Source organism: Serinus canaria, chromosome 11 (genome assembly GCF_022539315.1).
Source record: "Serinus canaria isolate serCan28SL12 chromosome 11, serCan2020, whole genome shotgun sequence".
Lineage (NCBI taxonomy): Eukaryota > Metazoa > Chordata > Aves > Passeriformes > Fringillidae > Serinus > Serinus canaria.
The window spans coordinates 20,745,516-20,768,407 of NC_066325.1; the positions used below are offsets into that span (position 1 = coordinate 20,745,516).

Consider the following 22,892-nt stretch of genomic DNA (forward strand, 5'->3'; position numbering starts at 1 on the left):
TGTGCGCTTGCGCAAGAGCCGCCGGGAGCGGCGGCGGCCGCGCGCGGAAGCGGCTGCGCGTGCGCGGGCCTTGGGGTCCTCTGCGAGCGGCGCGGCCCCGGAGCGGCGCGGCCCCGGAGGTTCGGTTGTCGCCGCCCGTCCTGGCGAGGAGCAGCGGCGCTGGTGTCCCGGCGGGTAGGGAGGGGCCTGTAGGGATTGCAGCCGGGCTGGCGGGAGGTGTTCCCGAGCGCGGAGGCAGCAGCCTCGGAGCATGGCCTGCCGCGGGTCTCTCGGCAAGGGGGAGGTCTCGAAAGGAGGCTGGTGGTGGCAGGCGCCTCAAGTGTGCGGCAGAGACCTCACCGGAGTGGCGGCGTGATGCATGCGGTTGATTGCTGCATAGTGGGAGCTTTGGGAACCCAGCAGACCCACCTGCTGTTGTACTTAAAGGTTCAAGCGTTGCTTTTTATTTCTTGCGATTTAGAAGAACTTATTTCCTGTAAGTAGTCCTGAAAGGGATGATGCTGTTAGGTCTTCGTTATTGAAATGTGGTGCAGGGAAGTGTCACGCAGAACGAGATGGTAGAATTTGAAGAAATGGGGGTTATTCAAGTGTTGTGATGGAACCCAATTCTGTGTAGAACCTGCAGTCGAATCAAGAGCCATGTGGTCAGCTGATGAAATCGCTGGGTTATGTTACCTGCATTACAGGACCAGACTTCCTAAGCAGGGAAAACCAGATCCAAACAGGGAATGGACTTCCCTGGCAGCTGTTATCAAAGTGGAATCTGCAGCCCAAAGAGAGGCTCTTGATAGTCCAGGAAACTTGCTGGGTAAGAATGAGTTTTGGGTATGGGGGTGGGAGAGAAGGGAGGGGCAGAGAAGGTTCTTAATTCTTTCTTTAGATTTCCTTTTTTTTAAGATGCCTTTAAAAAAACATACATCCCTTCCTATTCCATTGGTCTCCACCCAAATTCTTTACTCCTTGCGATTGTTGTGATTCACAACTTCTGTCTGGAAAGAGGTGGTTTTCGTGAAGTGCTCTTCTTCCCAGACTGTAAACAAGACAATGAAAGCCTTCATTTGGCTGTTCAATATGTGGTGAAAGTCTAGGCAGGGCCTGAATTCCTAATACAAACTCTTGAAAAAAACGTGTTTATTTTTATAGAATCCGAGAAAGGTTTGCTCTCCTATAACAGGTTGCTACATCCTGTGTTTGTGTTAGTTTGTCATCATCTTCTTTTCCCTTAGTGGCACTTCAGTGTTGTTAGTCAGATTGTATCCTGTATTTATTGTTTTTTATGTTCCTGAGGAATGCTATGGCAGTGTCTGCTGTGTGCTGTCTAGTGTATCAAGCCTGTATTAGCATTCCTCCTATGCGGTCATAGACTTTTCCTAGCACTAGTGCTTTTGCCTGCTGTATTCAGTTCTAGATCTGTTTTCTTTCTGTAAGGCTGCATGATCTGCCTCTCTGTACATTTCCTTCTACTCAGTATTCTGTGTGTTGTCTTACTAGAATGACTGTATGAGAGCAATGCTTCTGGCAGTAGTTAGAGGCGATAGTTTTTTCAGTTAATGTTGTCTCTCTTTCAGTAACTAAGGAAGTTGTTGCTATGGGAACTGGAACAAAATGTATTGGCCAAAACAAAATGCGAAAAACTGGTAGGTATGGTATTAAATTAAAGAACAGACTACCTATTGCTACCTTCTTTCTTGCTGGTGTCATAGAATCAATGAAAATGTCCAAGGCATACCGCTCAGACTTGTTCTGGATTGAAGCCAGAAGTGTAAGACAACCTTCCTTCATCAATGAGAGAGGAGCTTAGGCAGCCACAATGGCTGCCACAAAGGTTTGCTGCACTTGCTGCCTCAAAGGTGAATGAACTTTATATTTGGAAACATGTAGTTTAGGCCCTGAGTCTTGATACTCAAAGACTTCATAATGAAAAGCAAAACAAAATATAAGCAAAATAATTGTGCTTTGGTTACCTGTTGCAGTGTAGTTTTGTTGGGGTGTGATGCAAGAGGTTACCACAGCAGGAAGGTGCTAATAGGATTTTTCTTTCTTACTGCATATTACTGCTAGATAGTTCTAAGTGTTGTACAGTAAATGTATGGGATAGATACACGGCTTCTCGCAACTGCCATTTCTTACTATGTATTGTAGGACACTCCCTTGCTCTCTGTGTCCATTTTTTAATTCATGCTGTATTTGTCTCCTCTGCTAGGACAGGGAAGAAGCTGTAGTAATGATGTATGCTGAAGAGCGGCAAAGGGGGCAAGGTGTTCATGCATGTGTAGGTACAGGGCTTTCTACCCTCTTTAGACTTCCAAGAAGGACTACACTGAGATATGAGAAAGGGTTTTGCCTGAATCTTGTTTAGGCTACTTCATGTTCTCTATAGTGTCCTTCATTTTGAAATTAATTAGTGGAGCAAAAGAGAAGAAACTTTATTTTGTATCTTAGATTTTTTGCATGTTTCTTGTGATTTGGCCATCTCAGAAGAGTTTTGATATAGACATTTTTCTGACTGATTTTGGAAAATTATGATCAAACTGTTGTACCATTTACAATCTAGATAATAAGGGTGTAAGTAGAAAATTGACTAGGAAAAAGTAACACTGGTTTGTTTTGCCATTGTTTGTCTTCAGTGATCTCAAATTTAGAAAATATTCTCCTCTTATGATAACATTTTTAACTTGGTGGTAGGTCATGTTAATGGTTATCTGTTAGATCACTTCTAAACTTTTAAAACTGTTGAGGAGGATTTCTGTCGCTTGGCCTTTTACCACTGAAATAGAAGATGATCTACAGCTCTGGTTCCTTTACATAGCATAACAGGCAGATACTGTTCAGGAATGCTGAAGATGAGATGTGCATACTTAGTAAGTATCAGAATTACTTGCAGGAAAAGTAGTTTAAATTGTAGGACATAGTTCAAAAAGAATCTTTAACCCAAAGCTTAACAAGCACTTGAAATTTTCTGGTGGAATGTGTTTTGAGAATATCTCTGAAAACAAAAGTCAGGAGATTTTGAAGGATGATCGTGTTTATTCAACTCAAAGGGTTTCCAGTATCAGAAGAGTTAAAATTTGGTATTCAAAGAAGTCTCTGACTTACTGCAGACTGAGTACTTTTATCCTTCACTTGTGTAGGCTGTTGACCTCCTTTTGTTGTGATTGGAAGTTTAAATATCTCTAAAACCAGTGGGAAACCATCAGATACTAATAAATATGGAGAACTGTCCTATGTCAAATTCCATTTGGTTTGTCTTTTTTTTTAGTAGTGATTTAGTATTTGCATTTGGGTTTTGGTTTAGGAGACATTCTGAATGACAGCCATGCTGAAATTGTGGCCAAGAGGAGCTTCCAGAGGTGAGGCATGAATGAAGTTTTGCTCAATGCTGTAACAGTGCTGTTATTGAGTGCCACCTGAGGTTGTGATAAAAAGTCGTTTTGACCTGTTGCTGAAGTAGCCAAATTTTGTAGCTTCACATATGAGATTGTAGTGGAAGACCGCATTACTTCTGTGCGGGCAACACTCTTTTTCCTGTTGTCAGTAGGATGTCAGCCTAATTTTTATACTTCTAGGTAGTATAAGGCCTTTTCACAAAGCTTGCTTCTTACCTTGTTCTTCTGGAGCCTCTGTATGAAGAATTCATACAGAATGATTTCATGTGACATCAATGCAGATCCAGATACTATTATTCAAGGATAAAATTTTTGCTCTTTCCCAAATGCCAGTCCTCTTGTTTGCATGCGATAAACTGGTTCAGGGAACTGAGCCAGGGGAACAATAATTCTGCAGAAATGAGTACGTTTCTTGCAATTCCATGTTACTAAACTGAGTCTTGTAGAATAAGATGAATTGCAGAGTTGATAAAAACACACACAGTGGGGGAAGAGGATCTTATCTATACAGTTCGAGATGGTGAACGGTAACTCCACTGAACCCAACTCTTTGAGGTCTGTTTTTAAAGTTCCAATGATGAGTCTACATTTATTATGTTGGATGCCATCTCTCTGTAGAAGCATAACTGATTGGCTCCTGACAGACTCCCATCAGGAAAAAACAGACAATTAGAGGGCATTTAAGTTTTGTTTTTTCCTTGTGCATCAAAAAGGAAGTCAGTGTTTCATGAAACATTTCTGCCTAACAGGTATCTTCTCCATCAATTGTGGCTTGCAGCTTCCCATCAGCAATGTATCTTTAGTCCGGGAACTGAAACTGGGAAATGGAAACTGAAACCAAATATCATATTTATTTTCTTCTGCAGTCATACCCCATGTGAGTATGCTGGAGTGAACCAAGTACTTTGCTCCCACTTGTAGAATATTTTCTGCCCCATGTCTTTCCTTTGGCTGTCTTTGGTCTGGATTGAGAGTGAGGCAGTAATTCATGTTTACTTATATGTGCCCAAAGATGTATTTGACTCCACAGATAGATTTATCTGGGTGTTTTATCTCACTGGATGCGATTCAGGAGACCTGAGTAAGTCTGATGTACTGTTCATTATATAGTGGAATGTTTCACTTCAAACAGTAGCTATTATTTTTCTTTCCAGAAAATAACATACTTGTCAGAGGTTCCAGAAAATAACATACTTGTCAGAGGTTCCAGAAAATAACATACTTGTCAGAGGTTCCAGAAAATAACATACTTGTCAGAGGTTCCAGAAAATAACATACTTGTCAGAGGTTCCAGAAAATAACATACTTGTCAGAGGTTCCAGAAAATAACATAACATACTTGTCAGAGGTTCCAGAAATAACTACTGTCAGAGGTTCCAGAAAATAACATACTTGTCAGAGGTTCCAGAAAATAACATAACATACTTGTCAGAGGTTCCAGAAAATAACATACTTGACCTCTGACAAGTATGTTATTTTCTGGAAAGAAAAATAGGCCATATTGCCTAGTTGCTTTGCTTCAAGCATTATCTCCTTGGATTAAAATTTTAACAAAAACTACTGACATTTATCACCATTCCTAAAAACAACCAAATGAAAGATACCCCACACCTGGCCAACAACTATCCCCAACACCATGAAGCAAACAAAAAAAAAATCAAAACCCCAAACGAACACCAAAAAACCCCCCAACCAACAAGCAAACAAAAAACCCAGAACTAAGCAAAAAGAAAAACGAGGGAGAAGAGCCAACACTGACTCATACAAAACCCCCCAACAAACCAAAACCACGCTCCTGAAAAACAGGAAAAAAAGCCTCATTCATGAAACATCAATAGCTAGCTCCCCAACACAAAACTTCTTTGGGAATGTAATTAAACTTCTGTCATAGAAAACATTCTTTGTGTGTCTAAAAAAACCAGCACCACTAAGATGAGTATCTATTGACAGAACGAAGGAATGCGGCCTCATGGTCTACCAACATATCAGGCATCTTGATGTTACCATGCTTTCTCACTGGTGTGTTCTTCAACTGCTAATCTGTTACGGAGCAAAGGAGTTTTAAGAACTCTTAAAGTATGCTTCATCAGTACTTCAGAGTGAGTTAGTTGCTCATACATTTTCATTATTTTGAGTGCATTGCTGGATTATGCAATATTATTTTTCTTCATTAGTGCATTTGAGAATAGAAATTATGTCTCCAAATTTATTAGTGAGAATAATTTCATTGCCTTCTTTTTCTCATATTGCGAGAAATTTCTCACATAAATCAGGCCTGTCAGGTTTGCTTAACTTTGAACGGAGTTTCAGATTTTTGGTTCTGAGCTTGTTTCAGTGATACAGATTAAAGTTTTCACCCTTACTTGACAGATTATTCTTCCATTAATCTTTTGAGGTTCATATTGTTTGGTTAGATCACGCTGGTTTTCCTGTTAGTCTTCTGTGCTTGTAGTCTGTCAAATGCCTTTGTTACCTTTTACTTTATAGGTTGTAAATTTTGCTCTCTCAATTATCTCTTACATAGAATGCAGAACTTGAAATGGAAGCATATATTGGCTCAAATTTCAGTGAGATTTGATTCAGCATGGCACAGGACAATGTTGTTTCAAAAATGTGTCCTCATAGTCAAGTTTTCCTGAGTGCAGATCTGTGAAAGCTACTAGTAGTTGTAATATTCCTGGTATGATGTGTTCCAGTCACAAGATGGGTTTTTGGCTACTTTTATGTTATTTCTTTTGTTCCAGGTGGAGATGCTTCTATTTTTCCAATCAGTGAACCAGAGAACCAGCTTCCTAAGACAGTGACTGAAGGTCATGCAGCTGGACAATCAGCAGAATGTAGAAGTAACCATAATCACTTATGTCCAGAAGATAAGAGAAAATCAGAGAACATGGCAAGGAATTGTATAATCAAGAGAATGAAAACTGATGATGGTGGTTGTTTTTCTGTAATCACTGAAGACCTGGCTGTTCAGCATGAATCTATGAAACGAGAAGACAACGCAAATCAGAATAGCTCTGAATGTTCCGCAGAGATGCAAACAGCTAATAAGGAGACTGGCATAGTGAAACCGAAGGTAGTAGATGTTCATAGAACTGGAGCAAAATGTGTACCTGGAGAGCTGAATGATGCCCGAATACCTGGGCTGGGGTACCACTGTGTGGGATTATTACGAGTGAAGCCAGGTCGAGGAGACAGAACATGCTCTATGTCCTGCAGTGATAAACTGGCTCGCTGGAATGTGTTAGGGTGTCAAGGAGCTCTTCTGATGCATTTTCTGCAGCATCCAGTGTATCTGTCAGCAGTTATAGTGGGGAAGTGTCCATATAGCCAAGAAGCTATGCGGAGAGCAGTTATTGAAAGGTAAGTGCTCTCCTCAGATGGTGCATATGGAGACAGGGAGCTTTGGAAGACAATGTGTGTCATACAAATATTAGAACTTTAGTAAGCTTTCAAAAATGTGTCTTGTAAAATCCTGATAGAGGATCTGTTAAAGTGTGATCTGGATGAGCAGACATGTGGATTGAAAACTATCTGAATGACTGGGCCCAGAAGGTAGTGATCATTGGGCTAAATGTAGTTAAAGGTGTAAGTAGCCATGTACCCCAGGGATCAATACTAGGTCCAAACTTACTTAATATCTTCATTAGTCAGTCATCTGGCAGACTCTATGCCCAGACAGTTTGCTGAAGACTCAAGACTGAGGAGTGGCTGATAGACCAGGGCATTGTGCAGCCATCCACAGCAACCTCAGTAGGCTGGAGAGAAGTGGGAGCTTCATGAAGTTCAGCAAGGGGAAGTAAAAAGACGCACCTGGGAAAGAAATAGTCCCATGCACCAATATATGCTGAGGGCTGCCTGGTTGGAAAGCAGCTTCACAGAAAAGGACTAGGGGTTCCTGCTAGATGTGAAGTTGAAAATGAGCCAGTAGTGTGCCCTAGCAACAAAGAAGGTTAATGGTGTCCTACACCACTTTAGGCAGAGTATCTCAGCAGGTCCAGGGAGATGATCCTTCCCCTTCAAATGTGGTGAGGCCACATTTGAAAGGCTGTGTCTAGTTCTGGGCCTCTCAGTACAAGAGGGACATGGACATACAGGAGAGAGGCCAGCAGAGGGCCTCGAAGATGCGTAATGGATTTTTAGCATCTCTCATACGAGAAAAGCTGGGACTACTCAGCCTGGAGAAGAGAAGGCTTGTGGGCATCCTGTCACTTTGTATACATACTTGAAGGGAGGTGGCAGAGAAAATGGAGCCAGGCTATTTGCACCGGTGTTGGTGAAAGGACAAGAGGTAATGGGCACAAACTGAAGCATTGGAGTTTCCCTTGGAACATCGGGAAGCACTTGTTTACTTTGAGGGTGATGGAGCACTGCCAGAGGTCGCCCTGAGAGGTTGTGGAGTCTACAGTCTTTGAGTTGCTCAAAAGTGATCTGGACACTGTCCTGAGCAGGTGGCTGTAGGTTGCCTGTCTGGAGGAGGGGTGGTTGGACTAGATGACCTACAAGAAGTCCCCTCCCGCCTCAGCTGTTCTCTGATTTACTATAGTGGTTCGGGACACATAGTATGTGACAGATTGTACTGGTCAGCTGGAAGATGACGGTTGTGTTACACTGGAGAGGCAAAGCTTATATGCATTTTCATGGTTGTAAAAATTGTCTGCTTCTTTAATCTCAGTTACATCCAAGAGCTGATCTTTTTCCTTTCTCTGAGTAGTGGAGTTCTCATAACATAAGTGTCACCTCAGGGAGATCTATATGAGAGATGAACTACACTGCTGCAAAATGAGGAAGGTTATCTATTGTGCACTGGTCTTCTTTCTACTCAGAGTCTTCAGTTGATGAAAACTATTCCAGCAGCAAGGATAGGAAGTGAATATTTTTCTACTTGGGAGGCTAAATGAATAGAGTAGAGCAGTAGAGAATGGTAAATGGATTTGGGCAGAGTGGAGGGAAAGGAGAGCAAGGAAAAAAGCAGGGACCTGAACCATTATTTTTAGGTGCTAGTTACTAGACTACAGTTCATATGAAAGATTTGACTTTGTTTAGTAACTCCTTTTCTCTATACCCCTCCATCCTTCTAGAGTGATTATAAAAGTGGTCATAAGTCTGTTAATGGAGAAGCTCCAGTGACGTGCCTGGTGGAGTTTTCTGAATAATCCTTTCCTCATTCTGTGACCCGTAACAAGAATTTGCCTAGCCTTGTTAGTCCTAGTGTAATCAGGCACTTTTTCAGAGAATCTGACAGTATGAATCTCAGTCTTAGATTCCTGCTCTGTGTTAATATTGTAGTGATTAAACACATGCTGTTTCTTCCTTATATGATCCTAATGTCATTCAGTATGCAACCATAATTGAAGGTAACAAGATTATACATGGAACTGTAGGTGTACTTTTAGTGGTTTTTAGGCTTTGATTATAAACCTTTAGCCTCATAAAACAATTCCCAATGTAATGCGGTTGACTATGTAAATACCTTATGATTTTTATTTTTCTTTGTGATTGCAAGAGTATATTGCAGTTTTTGTCCTGCATACTTAATTGATTATAATAGCTTTTAACTTGACCTTTTTAAAAGACAATTTAGATAATTTTTAGGATGGACAGGATCCTAATAAACTAATGTGACTTCGGGATTTTATTTCATAAATAGTTTCCTGAAGGGAAAAATGCCTCCAAAACTCCTTTTCTTACCTGTATAACTCATGTTCAATTCAGTTTTAATATAAAAGAAATGTATTTTAGATAAGAGAAATGATGCAAAATGGTCTTGTTTGGGAAGAGGATACTGAAAATCACTTGCATTTTTCTGTATTTACTGTAGGTGTCAGCACATCTCATCTTTACCGGATGGCTTTCTCACTCAGGAGGTTCAGCTCCTGCAATCGGATCTTCAGTTTGAACACAGCCGACAGGCAATTCAGGAAGTTCAAAGCAAGAGCAAAACAAAACTTGTTCCTTGTAGTGCAGGTGAGTTAATTTGGGCTAGTTGCGTAACTGCGTGCAAAAGTCCAAATAGAAATGAGATGGGTCTGGTTGTTTGGAATGGAACATCATTCCTTGCCAGTATGCTAGCGGCAAAGTACAAAAAGCAGGAAATTATTTTCAGGTCATGACTTAATTGTTAATAATATTTGTCTCAGCCTCTAGTTTCCAGTATGACGTTTTCAGGCTGAATAAACACTTGGTTGATGTGATTAAGAGTTTATAATTAAACACAGACAGAAAATAACCAGGGGAAACAAAAGTTGAGTACAAGAAGAAAACAAAAGACTTCTTGTTTCAGTTAGTTTTGCATTCTCTTTGGTAGTGAACAAAAGACTTGCCATGCTGAGTTATGTTTGTAATTGCTCCAAAAATCTGTGAATGAAGAAAGAATACAGAGTAGTGTAGTGTAAAAGTTATATTGATAGATATTTTAGGTATGGCAGTTTTTTGCTATGGTGATGAATGAATGCTTAATTCTCAATGTGATTTTGCAACATGGTCTCATTTGGAGAAAAAAAACCAAAAAAACCTGAACTGCCACTCTATGTGCATGGCTAAGCAGTTTCTTTAACTTGGACATGCCTGCCTTCTGCTTCTCCTCAGACTTTTCTGTCTGAATCAGAACTGGAAGTTTTCTATTACAATAGAGGTAATGATAAAATAGAATGGAGACAAAGAGTTCCTTAATGGAATTTACATTCATTAAATTGGAGTTATTTACAAGTGTCAGGAAGGAAAATACTTTAATTTTGTGAGATAGGAAACAAATTTAATCATTGAAAAGTAGTGCCAGTTGAGTTACCAAAAAAAGGCCTGAAAGCAGCTGTGACTAAATTCAGTGTATGTCTTTCTTGCTGTACACTTCTCAGGTCATTCTGTTAAATAACGATGAACGGTGCCTTAGCACACTTTTTTTATGGCAGGTGGCTTCTTTTCTTGGAGGAGTAAAAATCTAAATAAGCTCTAAATTTAGGGCAGTTACACAGAGTATTGAAAGATGCTTGATAGGAACATTTCAGCTGTTATTTTAAGAAAGTATCTTTTCTGTTTAGTGCTTCGAAGTTTGAGATAATGGTGAAAAAGTGAAAGAATGGAAAATGTTTAAATTAACATTTTTACAAAGTAACTTTGTATCTGCTTGTCAGAAACTGATATCCTCTAACCAGGTGATTTTTAGATATTTCACATGTGGAGGATTTAATACCAGTCATATACATCTAATGTTATTTCATGTTACACAGGACTATAATTTAGTAGAGTGATACAGCATTGTACTTGAATCACTGTGTAAGTACAATTGGCAGTATACAGCTGAATTGTAATACAAGGGTGAGTAACATAAGCAGTCTTTGAGCATCTTGAGTAACAAGAAGGTCTTAGGAGTGAGTGCATGTGCAACTATTTTGCCTGTTAGGAACACAGAGAAGAGGGAGAATTTAGGAAACGGAAGCTGTCTCATGGTAGTAGAAGTTGAAGAATCTGCTGTTATGCTATGGAGGGACAGATTGGACATGTCAGTTTCTATTGACATGCTGCTGATGCTTTGCTCTTTACTTAGAAATTGTAATGTATTGTATGCAGAGTTTCAGCGTTAAGAAGTTTACAGTCTAAGAAGATTACAAAGTTCTTAGACTTGGGGTAGAGTTTAAGGCTGTTGGCACTTGCTATCTCTTTCAACAAATTATTTTTATTTGACTACTACCTAATAATGTTTTTCAAGTAAAGTCTACAAATATTTGGTGTATGTCAGTTATCAAACATGAAACTGCTTAGAGTACACAATAAAATAATAGCAGACAAATTAAGAAGGAAAACAGAGTGACTGGTCCAAGTAGTTTAGGGCCTGTCCTGGTTTAGGGCAAATTTGGGAGAGAATCCCCAAAAAGGGCTTCTCCAAAACAAACCCGCATGGCCCCTCCTCCGCAACCGGTTCTGGAAGAATTCCTCTGAGAGAGGTGGAAAGAACCTGTTTATTTGGCAAGCACAGCACCCCCCAGCACACACAATGAACAATACCGGATGACACCACTCTTTTCACTGCTCTGAAAAAGATGACAAATTCAGAAAGTCTCTCCTGGGGGGTGGTCGCTGTTATCAGTCCCTCCGGCGCTGGGGCAGCTGCTTGGTGGTTCCAAATCGGTGGTTCGGGAGCAGGTTCGGTCCACACAGGAGAGGGGAAGCAGTCCAGAAAGGAATTTGGACTGTTTAGCTAAATTAACTAATGAGAAGAGGGGGAAAAAAGCAAGAGCAAAGGCAAAAAGCAGGGCAAAAGCAAAAAAAACCCCAGCAGTATGTACTGGTGCTATCTGTATGACTGCCGAGTGGCTGATAAGAGGCCCAAAACAAAACTTTCACTCTGCCAGTCTTAAAGGCACAGAACATACTATCCAGCATAAATTACACACACAAATGGGGATACCAGTCACCCTAGGACAGAGCCTTATTTCACAGCCTGATGTGAAAATAAGCCATCTAACTTGGAAATTTCTTCATGCATTATCTGGGCAGGATGCACAAAAGTAGAATCCCCCTAAGAAATGGAGAAGTACAAAGCTGAAGGCCAGATATTTAGAGGCATGGATTGTTAAATCATCTAACTTTGATGAAAGCTCTGTGTGTGTGTATTTTCAATTTTTTAAAGTAAATCTTCTTTTACATAATGGACTTCTGGCCCTAGAAAATCATGGTCCTCTTTCTAGTTTGAATTATTTTGGGAAGCAACACGTGAACAAATAGAATGAAAGGAACTGTTAGGTTTTGCTTTTGTGACAAGAGGGTCTCCCTTGTTCATAACAATGTCTTCTGCAGCTATCAGTTGGAGTGCAGTCCCCGAAGAGCCTCTGGATGTCACCTCAGACGGCTTCCGCCAGGGAACAACAAAGAAGGGGATTGGGAGCCATCAGAGCAGGTGTGAGAGTGTTGTAATATCTAGACATGTTTCATTTGTTAGCTAACATGCCTTTGTCAGCTCGTGTGATGTTTTCAGAGCAGGAGGAAATCTAGAGAGTGGTGAAGAGGGAGGAAGGTGGAGAGCAGGGGAAAAGGAAGAGTCACTGTATAAGGGAGAAAGGGCAGTTGGAATAACATGAGAATTAACAAGTTTATCCTATTTCTTTATCCCTGTTGAGAACATTGTAGATAATGGTGGTGAGGAACTGTGATCAGTTTTTATTAAAAGGATGTTAACTTTTGAAGGAAACAGAATTTTTGCTTTCTGGTTTTGATTGGGACGGAAACGCATCCATTGCATTTTCTCTTTCTAGAGGTTTCTTTTACTTGAATAGTCAAGCCAGCTGTCCTCCATTTAATGTCCATCCTTTTAATGATGTATGATCATCAAAAGTGTAGCTTTCAAACATGACTTTCTGCCTTAAAATTTGAAGGTGTGTTGAAATGATGGCAGCACACTCCTAACATGAGCATGTCACCTTTCCAGCTGTCATCTTGGCACTTGGTTCAGCCAACTTGTCACTTGGCTCTTTTAAGAAATCCTCTATCAACAATCATAGTTTAAAGAAATAGTTACTTTTTTTTTGAGGTTGAGAGAAATTACTTATAAGCAACTGCAGACAAATTTCTCCATCTCTATATTATCTTCATTTTAGGTGAGGTGGCCAAAATTATCATTGTTCTGTGGAAATTCAGCTGAAGGATTTGTGTTCATGATTTAGCTGTTGGCTGATTATACTACCAAATTATCAATGGTCATATTGTTCATGTTCCCAGACATTTTGGAAGGATGATGACAATCCTGACAGGGGGTGAATAGCATAGTAAATACAGTTCAGACAATTCTTGTGGAGAATTTATTCATTTGCCTGCAAGTTGCACATTCTGAGCTTCTTAAAGTTAGGCCTGATTTGGCTGAAGTTTATCCTGGTATATCCTAGTATTTCCAAATTTTCAGTGGAAAGATAAGGACCAGGAACTTTGTGGTTTGTGACCAGTATTGGTGTCTGGGGTATTGCTAACATAGGTGATCTAGGTGACTTAGTGCATCTTTTAAGACGAGCTCCATGTGCACTGTAGAATATTTATTTTCAATATACAATATGTAAGTATTCCAGAAGACGTGTGATAGATCAAACAAACCAGCAAAACTCCTTTTTCTCAGTAGGATTAAATTTGTAACATAGCATTGTGCATCAGCTCTAAAAGTTGAGAGCCATCTCCTAGCTGGCAATTAGCTCAAAAGTGTAAGAACTCAATTATTGTTGAAAGATACTCTTCTCAACATGTGCTTGAAGTTCACTACAACTTTCAAAATTTATTAGAGCCTACAAGACTGTGTGATTACAAACATTTCGTTTCCATAGGAAATCAGAATTTAAAAAAATGTCAATGAACAAGTAAACTATTTACACTTTTGAGGTAAACTGCCACAAAGGAACTTTTAAAATAAAAATAAGAAATTTACAGCCTTATTGGGACCGGTGTTGCTTAATAATAAACAAGACTTGTATTTCAACATTCTTTTTCCTCTCAAGGAATCTCAGGGTGATTGCTGGGAAGTGTTGTTTGAGGTTTTTTTCCCCCCTTTCAATATGCTAGATAACATTAAATACCAAAGATGGTAAGGCTGACTGACTAAAAGGAACTTGTAGTTAAATGTCTGGTATGTGCTTTTGTTAATGCTTAATTAACTAAACCACCAAAAACTACAAGATGAAACTTTGACAGATTAAATTGAATATTAAATTTTAGAGCATCTTTGCATGCTGTCATCCCCAGTGGGGTTCAGCAGGGCTCTGTTTTAAGGCCAGTGCTTTTCAGCATCCTAATAAATGACTTGGATGCAGGACTCAAAGGTACACTAAGTTTGCCAGTGACGCTAAATTGGGAGAAGCTGTTGACTCTCTTGAAAGAAGACAGGCCCTGCAGAAAGACCTTGACAAATAACAGGGTTGGGCAATCACCAACCATATGAAGTTTGACAAAGACAAATGCTAGTTTCTGCACATGGCGTGGGGTAACATGCATGTATGCACAGACTAGGGAATGAGAGGCTGGAATGCATGGCCGTGGAAGGGGACCTAGGGGTCCTGGTTAATGGCAAGTTGGATATGAGTCAGCAGTGTCCTGGTAACCAGGACGGCCACTCTCATCCTGGGGGGCATCAGGTCCAGCACTGGTGGCTAAGTGAAGTAGGGAACTGTCTTGCTCTGCGCTGCTCTGGTGCAGCCTCACCTCTTGTGGGCAGTTTTGGGCACAGGAATATAAGAAGATAAAGCTCTAAGCGTCCAAAGGGGGGGCCATTGGGATGATGAAGGGTTTGGAGGGGAAGCCCTACAAGGAGCAGCTGAGGTCACTTGGTTTGTTCAGCCTGGAGAAGGGGCAGGCCTCACAGCAGGCTACAACTTTGTGGGGTGACACAAAGGTGCAGGCACTGTTCTCTTCTTGCTGGTGATCAGTGGCACCATTCCGAGGAATGGCTGGAGCTCTGTCAGGGGAGGTTTATGCTGAATATTAGGAAAGGTTCTTCACCCAGAGGGTGGTCAGGTGCTGGAACAGGCTCCCCAGGGCAGTGGTCACAGTGGTCCAAGTTCAGGGGGCATTTGGGCAATGCTCTCAGGCACGTGCTGGGATTATTGGGGTTTTCGTGAGCCAGGAGTGGGACTTGATTATCCTTGTGGAGATTCTATGATACTATGCCATTTTTGATGTTCTTAAAACACATGCTAGCAACATAGAAAGATTTTTTTTTTTAATTGATTTTGTTTTCAGTGCTTGTGGAGAATCAGCTTGCATTTGTTGGAGAACTGAATCTGTCATTGTTAAGACAAGTATGCAAAGATAATTAAATAGTGGAAACAGCTGGGCCATTCAAAACAAAACTATGCTTTATAAACAGTGATGGGATTCTGGTTGCCATCTCTTTGGGGAAGTAGAAGGGCTCAAAACCGATGGATGTATATAGTATCTTATAAAGATCTTTAAAATTTTGTCTCACTTTATTTTTTAATGAGCCTCTTTGTATTTAACTGCCCTGCAGCTGTTGCTGAATGTGTCCTCATCACCATTGTGAAAATATCAGCATTGTTCCAGATATTTCTGCTCCTTTTATTTGTTTTGAATAATACAAAATTTAACCGTTTGAAAAAGCCTTTTGTGCACTTGTTTGATCTGTTCTGGGACTAGTCCTTCTGGCTAAACCTTACTGCAGCTGTGAACTGATGACAGTACAGTTTCATGCTGATAACAGTGTGATATTAAAGTGTTCATTCTGCAAACTGGTGAGTGCTGGCTGGGAGAATAGTGTAATGCAGCTTTTTGTCAATACGACGTTTAAAAACTAAGGGAAAAGGCATGCGGGCAGCTTAGATAGGGTAGAAAAAGTTAAATGATAGAAAAGTTTTTACATTCTCTAAGAAGTGAACATAATGCTTTCTATCAAAAATGTTTAGCTGGGATGTTCTGCTGTAAGGTGGAGTGAATTTATGATTTTCTTTTTCCATCAGAATTCCTAATTTTAATATTTTTTTTATATCAGATCCAAAATCTGTAAAGTGGAACTCTTCCATAAATTCCAAAAGCTGGTGACAAGTATTTCACAAGAGGATCTACCAGACACTCTACGGTAAATTGCCATGGAGTTATTGATATCTAGATGGTATTGAATAATTCTGTCAAATTCCACCTCTTTGATTCACAAGAAGGAAAAGTTGGAGTAAAAAAAAACCCCTTTTTTCTGTTTTTTTTTTTTTTTAAGGTTTCAGTAAAATCAGTTTTCATCTTAGTGTATGAGTGGAGTAAGAGCTAGTAAAGTGAGATAGTGCTCTTTCTGCATTTTTCTCTCATATGGTTGGTAAGGATAGATAGGGCTCTTTCTGCAATGCATATGTTGCATAAACAGAGACCTTCTTGGAAGAAAATAAAGCAGCTTATGTCTGAGGACACCAAAATTTGAATTTTCCTTTGCATTATTAAGAACAAATTTGGTTTATCAGACTGGAGTTAATTACTTCCAGTAATCATCCAGTATGGCATAGCATTAGGTGCATTATGTATTTAGTGGTGTACTGTAAAGTAAAGCATAGTTTCACATATACAGAAACTTAGTTCTCTTTGTTTTAGAGGCTCTGGGAGATGTAGAGGATTCCAAATCCATTGCTATGGAAGGTTTATTTTATTTTAGACTTACTTCCAGATATAATTTCACCAGCTTTAGGATGCAGTTATCCCAACTCTTGAGCCAATTTAACTGCTTGTAGCTGCTGATGAGGTGGTCCCACTGCAGTTCAATGCTGCTACTGGCTGTTGATTCCTGTTTTCTCCTTCTACCAGTAGCACTTCTCCAGTCTCATGATAAGACATTAGTTAGATAGTTCAACTAGGTAATGTGGCTGAAAACAATTTCCTTGTCTTCTGTGTTTTCTCTCAGACTAATGAACCTAATGGAAACAGATAAAAAATCTGAAACAGATAAAACCCCTGCCGAGGAAGTAGGAGGCACATGTAACTGAAAGTAGGGGAGATAGGCCATTTCAGCCCTTCATGGTACTAAGACAGTAGATGCAGCAAATTTAGCCAAAGTGCATCCTGGATCTTTGATTAATGGCTCTTGCTTGCTTTTGAGTTTTGCTGAATTAAAGATTGCAGTTACCTTCTGTGTCTATGGAAGTGTCTTGTAACTGTCTCAAAGTTTCGATGTCAATATGGACCATGCTATTGCTGAGATGCTTTCAACTGATTCTATAAGTAGAGATACTTTGTCCTTAAATCAGTTTGAAATATAAAATTTTTAGCCTCTTTTGGATGGGGGTTTGTCCTCACTTGTTTAGCCATCATAATTACCTCAAAACTAACTGTGAACTTGTGCATTGTTGGATAGGTGACTCATTATGCTGATCACATGCTGCTTACATAAAGTCACTTCACCTCAGGGCTTTTCTAGACCACTGGCCTTGATGTTTCCTTTGACTTTTTGTCCTCTATTGTTTGTCTGTCTGGACTTCTCCTGACAAAGTCCAGCTGATTCACAGATGTGACATTGTTTTTTCACTGCACAAACTGTATTTATACAGAGGAGGTGCTAGCTCACCAGTCAGCTTGTGTAGCTGGTTGCCTTGGAAGTCTCTTGTTTTTCCTCCTCTTCACTTAAAAAACAAAATTAAAAAGTGTTGCTGTTTCCTTCATCTTCCCTTTTTTTCTCTATTCTGAATGTTTTCTGATGTTTTGATTTTTCTTTCACCCTTGGAGTCTGAGTGAACTTCAGATAAGAAATCCTACACTCCCAAATTGTTTCCTTAAACTTCTGTGTATTTAACTATTACCAGGTTTGTATTTTCTTCGAATTCAAATGTATCTTGTTATCTCTTCCCACAAATGATTGACTCTAAAGCTGTGCTATCTTGCAGTTTCCTTTTTTCACTTTGACCCTAAGTTCCTTCCTTGACTCTTCTAGTCCAGTTCTCTTGCATCCCATCTTTTCTGAACCATCAAGTAATGCTCATTCCATAATACTTTCAAATTTGCTGAACAGCTTGTTTTGTAGTTGTAGGGTATATTAGGACAAGGGTTGTTCTTCGTGTAATGCTGCCTTCATTTACTGTTGTCCACTGTCAGACTTGGGAACTGGGAATTTAAAGCTTTGCATGGAACTGATGATATTCTGATGTGTGTTTGGTGTTTTGTTTGGTGTTTTGTTTGGTGTTTTGTTTGGTGTTTTGTTTGTTTGGTGTTGTGTTTGTTTGGTGTTGTGTTTGTTTGGTGTTGTGTTTGTTTGGTGTTGTGTTTGTTTGGTGTTGTGTTTGTTTGGTGTTTTGTTTGTTTGGTGTTTTGTTTGTTTGGTGTTTTGTTTGGTGTTTTGTTTGGTGTTTTGTTGGTGTTTTGTTTGGTGTTTTGTTTGGTGTTTTGTTTGTTTGGTGTTGTGTTTGTTTGGTGTTGTGTTTGTTTGGTGTTGTGTTTGTTTGGTGTTGTGTTTGTTTGGTGTTTTGTTTGTTTGGTGTTTTGTTTGGTGGGGGTTTTTTTGTTTGTTTGTTTTTTTGTTTTTGTTTGGGTTTTGGGGTTTTTTTTTTTGTGTGTGTGTATCTAAATCTGCTTCTCCTGCTTTTTGTGACTTTCTTATTCATTCTTCACACAGAGGATCTGTGTGGATGCTGTTAAATTGGAACAGGTAGACAGCCTACTGGGGCCGGAATTTTACTGGCTCTTCTAAAAGGCAAATTTATGTATTTATAGTAGTATCACTTATCTAAGACGTGAAGCATGACATTCATCAATTTGGGTTTTTTCAGGATTTAGTTTATCTGCTTTCAGATGAGACTGAGAAGGAGGTGGTATTTGGCTGGTACGAGCTACTTCACCAAGAACTATATACTACTATATAATGCTGTCCTACCTTCTTTCTTCTTTTGCAATAATTCTTATGATCTGTCTTCTGTGCTTTACTTAAATTCTCACTCCTCACTAGGTAGACTAATGTTGTTTATTTATTGCCTGTTACTGCCATATATCATACCTAATTTTCTTCTGTTGATTCCCTCTCACGTTATCATTATCATTTTGAAATTACTGGTCCGTCTTTTTTTCCTTTTCACGTTTTCCATGCTCACTGTCAGGGGAGTGGTGACACACCATTGGACAGTGTTGTGCTATTGCTAATCTGAATTGTTACATAAAATTCTCTGCAGTATTGTTTGCAGATCACTTGATGGTAATGTGGAAAAGGAGATTTTTTGCCTTAGTGGGATTTTTTTTTTTCCCTGCTGTTAGGAAAAAAAACATGCCTTAGTGACCACCTGGGGAAGTGAAAATCTTTTCTTGTCATACAGTGGCATCCACCATAAAGAGTCTGCAGGCATTGCTGTTTGTACAAGGTGTGGCTGGCTGTATGGCCCTTTGTTTGAATCTAAGGGAGACTTTGTAAAAGAAACCTGCCCTGACTTTCTTGCTGGGCTTATTAAATGAAACACTAGGCCTCTTTTCTCTTAAATTTTACTCAGGAGTCATCACAATTAAGATTGTATTATTATTCTTCCTTCCTGTTCAGTTCACAATATGGAGGATTCCAGTTCCAGATCCAGTACAGATAATAGGGCTCCATGACCATTCCACTGGCCAGGTGGGGGAGAGTTCTAGTGGGGCCCTTACATGGGACTTTTAAGAGCAGCTGACAGGTTAGTTTCACAGAGTATGAGTAATGTGAAAGAGGTGGAGAAAGCAAAATGGATTGGCTGTGATAAGAGTGCAGGGAGGGCAGATTTTTTTAATAGAGAATATATCTCCCAGCATAGCCAGGTTCTCCTCTCTTGCACCCTTCTGAACACAAGGTTTGAAGGATAGATAATATGGCTTGCTTTGCATGTCACGGTATTTTAGAAATAAATTCATGACAGAATGCTGAGTGCCTCAAACACAGCTTCTGATGGTCTGTTGTTACAGTAGAGCTGTGGGTTTTCTTTGGGGGTGATCCTAATTGCCTTTGAGCTTGAAAGCCCGTTTTAGAAGTTAGTGCAGTAGTTCTCGGACCTCACAGATTAGGATTCCTGTAGTAGTTTGGCTCTTTCTCTTTCTTGGTGAAGGTCATGTTGCCTATGATCTTCCCTTCATATTGGATTTAATGTATAAACATTGCCTATCACATGTGGCTGACAGATGTTTTGGCAAAGGAAGATGAAAGAGGTTGGGAAAGGAATGCAAGGAAAGGAAAAAAAATCTTGATGAAATTGTCTTACAGTCACTTGTGTTCAGATAGTCTAGACCTGAATTTCCCTGTTTTGAAAATCATTGGTGTAATGTACTCAGCAGAGTGACCAATTGTTCTGCTGAGATTGTGGGGCATGGTTGCTACTTGAGGAAGGGGAACAACACCAAAACTGACGTGTCTCTTTTGCTTTAGGGATAGAAAAGAGAGTATTTTCTCCTTTGTCTCATTCTTCCCTGTTGTTTTTTTGTTGGAAAAGAAAAACTGTCCAGTACATTCTGTCCTTTTCCCTTCCAGCCTGTTTTCTAGCATGCTAAGGCTACTTCCACCCAGTTCAAAGCACCCTAGCTACCTTTTCAGCTTTGCTTGTCAGCAGTTTTTGCTGTCGTGGAAGTTTTCTGTGGTCACACAGTCAAATACAAACATTTCTAGTGCTAGAAGAGTTGTTTTGCTTCCTTTTGTAAGACTGATGACAATGTCTAGCTTTAAAGCCTGGGAGTCTCCAAGTCTCCCTAGAAGAGAATTTCACTAAGTAGTATGGAAGAGTTCATAGGAGATTGTCAGGTCCTTAGATGTTTGATTTCTTTTTTCATTTTGTGACCTCATATTCAATAGGATCATAGAATTGTTTTCATTTTTGTGCATTTTCTGTCAGGATGAAGACACTAAAAACCTACTGGGACTACAAGGAAGCTGCATTAAATTATCAAGAAGCCTGGAGAGTGCTGCGTAGCCAAGCTCTGCTGGGTTGGGTCAAGAATGCCAAGGAATACCTGCACTTCACATGAGAATCCATGTGACTGTGTGAACCCAGGAATAACCTCTGGTCCACAGCAGATACCTCTGTAGGTCAAGGGCCAGAAAAAGACACCCTCTAGTTTATGTGCTGTAAAGAGACAAGAATGAAAAGGAAAGCAATTTAGAGAATACTTATATTTTTACTGAGTTGAAGCCCCCTTTTTATTGAAATATAGAAAAGAATCATTGCTGACTTAAAATTCTGAGCTGCTTGAAACAATATGCCTCCAAAAGAAAGGAAGCAGTGCTGTGCTATCCTAGTATCTGAGGGTATGGCCTACCAGCCACAGTCACTGCAGTGAAAGAAATGTCAACTGATATTCAAGCATTACTATGGAAAATTTTAGTGCCACTTTTTTCTTCCACTTCTCATAATGTTGTGGTTGTTTTTCTGTTGCTGGGACAACCCTCATGTATAATAAGTAATACTTTCATAACTCTGAGCTCTTCTTGTCTAGTGCCTGGAAGAATTTTCTATGTCACTCAGCCCCATTGCTTCTAACTGGAAAACTAGTTCTGTTAAAGTATCTCCTTTTTTTGGGAATCCTTCATATATGCTGCTATTTACTAAACATAGCCACAGATATTGCCACAGCAGAAGCAAAAGCACCAGGAAGGAGTCTGTGTCAAATAATACTACTTATGATATTCTGCGCATCTCAGTTTCAGGACTTTACCAGATAACATTTCAACTGCTTTGCTTCTGTTAGGCAGGAAAGAAAACTCCTGAATGACTTGGTTCAAATTGGCCAATCCTGTGTAATTACAGGCAAACATTTACCTACTTTTCAGTGTTTCAAGCACTGTCCATCTCCATGCTCCCTTGTGGGAAATGGTCAATTAAAAGCAGAAATGCTTCAGCCATTTATGTCACTGGTCCTTGTGTTCATTAATAGCCTGGCAAAAGTGGAGATGGTTTGGTGAGTATTGAAAGTAGTCTCTGGTATGTCCCTTCTATTCTCTTGTCATTATGCTTTATTATCAACCAACATCTGCATGACAATACAGTCAACACTCTGAGCAGTTGTGGGGGAAGCTGTCTGTAATCCTCCTTAAACCTTCTGTCCCAGTTATTACCTTTTGTGAGCAATTTCAGGACTGTGTAACTGCACCTGAGCACATTCCCCTTTTGTATTTTCCTCTTGTAAACCACAATTCATAAAATATTTGGACAAGGCAATGTCAGGATGAAAGAAGTGGATAATTTAAAACTTAAAAATCCCTTGGTGATTTGAATTTTTTTTTTTGTTCTCTGGTGTCCTATAGTTTTGGATTTGAGAAATGGGCACAGCAGTTCTCCAAACAGCCTTTGTTGTCAGCCTACTGAGCTACATATGGGACCAGACACTACACGTAACATTACAGTATGAGAAGTGATAGCAGCAAATCCTTGTTACTTCGCACTTAGGTTGACTTGTCAAGTAAGAATAGTTTTCTTGTTGAAAAAGTAACAACTTGAATTTTGTGCTTATACGCCCATTATCTCAAATCTGGCACTAACATGCAGAAATACCAGTTGTACTGGTGAGGGGGAAGTAATTTTATGTGTTTGTAGAGGGCAAGGGATTATAGAGATTAGGGACTTGCAGTAGTCATCAGAGGATAAAAAAATGGCCTGATGCCATTGCACATGGGTTACAGGGTGAACTGCTGAAAATAAATGGTAGCTGTTCCTGTAATGGAGCAAGTAGTATTCCAAGGACAGAGTTGTATAGTGTACCTAAAGAGCTAACAGTAGTTTTCCAGGTTCCTGAAATTTGCCTTTGTTCTTTGCTGAAATCTTGCAGAAACTATTAACTTACCATACCTAGTTTCGCCTAGTTAATCAACAATGTCTGCTGTGAACCTGCTGACCAGACTGGAATGTTCCCATTTCCTATTCAACTGCAATATTAAAATGGGTTACATAAGACTAGTTCTGTAGTCATGCATCGGTTTTCACATAAGCAGTTATATGGTTTAAATTCTTTTAACTCTTTTCTACAATTTGGGCCTGGCTGTTAGGATAGTTCTTGTTAAGAATTTTTTGTGAATTGCTAAAATACTTGTGTACTGTAGACTGTTGCTGTTCTGCTACC

At 39.7% G+C, this 22,892-nt stretch overlaps 1 protein-coding gene across 4 annotated transcripts; it reads left to right on the top strand.

Moving 5' to 3' along the window:
- The first annotated feature begins 10 nt into the window (after positions 1–10).
- On the top strand, positions 11–21,682 carry ADAT1 (adenosine deaminase tRNA specific 1). 4 transcript variants are annotated; one of them, XM_050978842.1, is made up of 10 exons: positions 11–174; positions 687–808; positions 1,569–1,637; positions 3,296–3,350; positions 4,136–4,263; positions 6,131–6,749; positions 9,208–9,353; positions 12,180–12,279; positions 15,862–15,948; positions 20,672–21,682. In XM_050978842.1, exons 3-10 carry the CDS (start codon positions 1,589–1,591, stop codon positions 20,802–20,804), a joined length of 1,317 nt encoding a protein of 438 aa, XP_050834799.1. In that variant the 5' UTR covers positions 11–174; positions 687–808; positions 1,569–1,588; the 3' UTR covers positions 20,805–21,682. The 4 variants fall into 4 exon arrangements, with proteins under 4 accessions (XP_050834799.1, XP_050834798.1, XP_050834797.1 ...); XM_050978840.1 differs by having other exon boundaries at positions 47–174; positions 617–808; XM_050978841.1 differs by lacking the exon at positions 3,296–3,350 and having other exon boundaries at positions 44–174.
- The last annotated feature ends 1,210 nt before the right edge of the window (positions 21,683–22,892 follow it).

Excerpts from the sequence above, each read along its gene's own strand:
- ADAT1 (XM_050978840.1), top strand. The coding sequence starts at position 640 with ATGTGGTCAGCTGATGAAATCGCTGGGTTATGTTACCTGCATTACAGG. Across the intron at positions 809-1,568 it reads TAGTCCAGGAAACTTGCTGG|TAACTAAGGAAGTTGTTGCT; the intron begins GTAAGAATGAGT and ends TCTCTCTTTCAG. Across the intron at positions 12,280-15,861 it reads ATTGGGAGCCATCAGAGCAG|ATCCAAAATCTGTAAAGTGG; the intron begins GTGTGAGAGTGT and ends TTTTTATATCAG.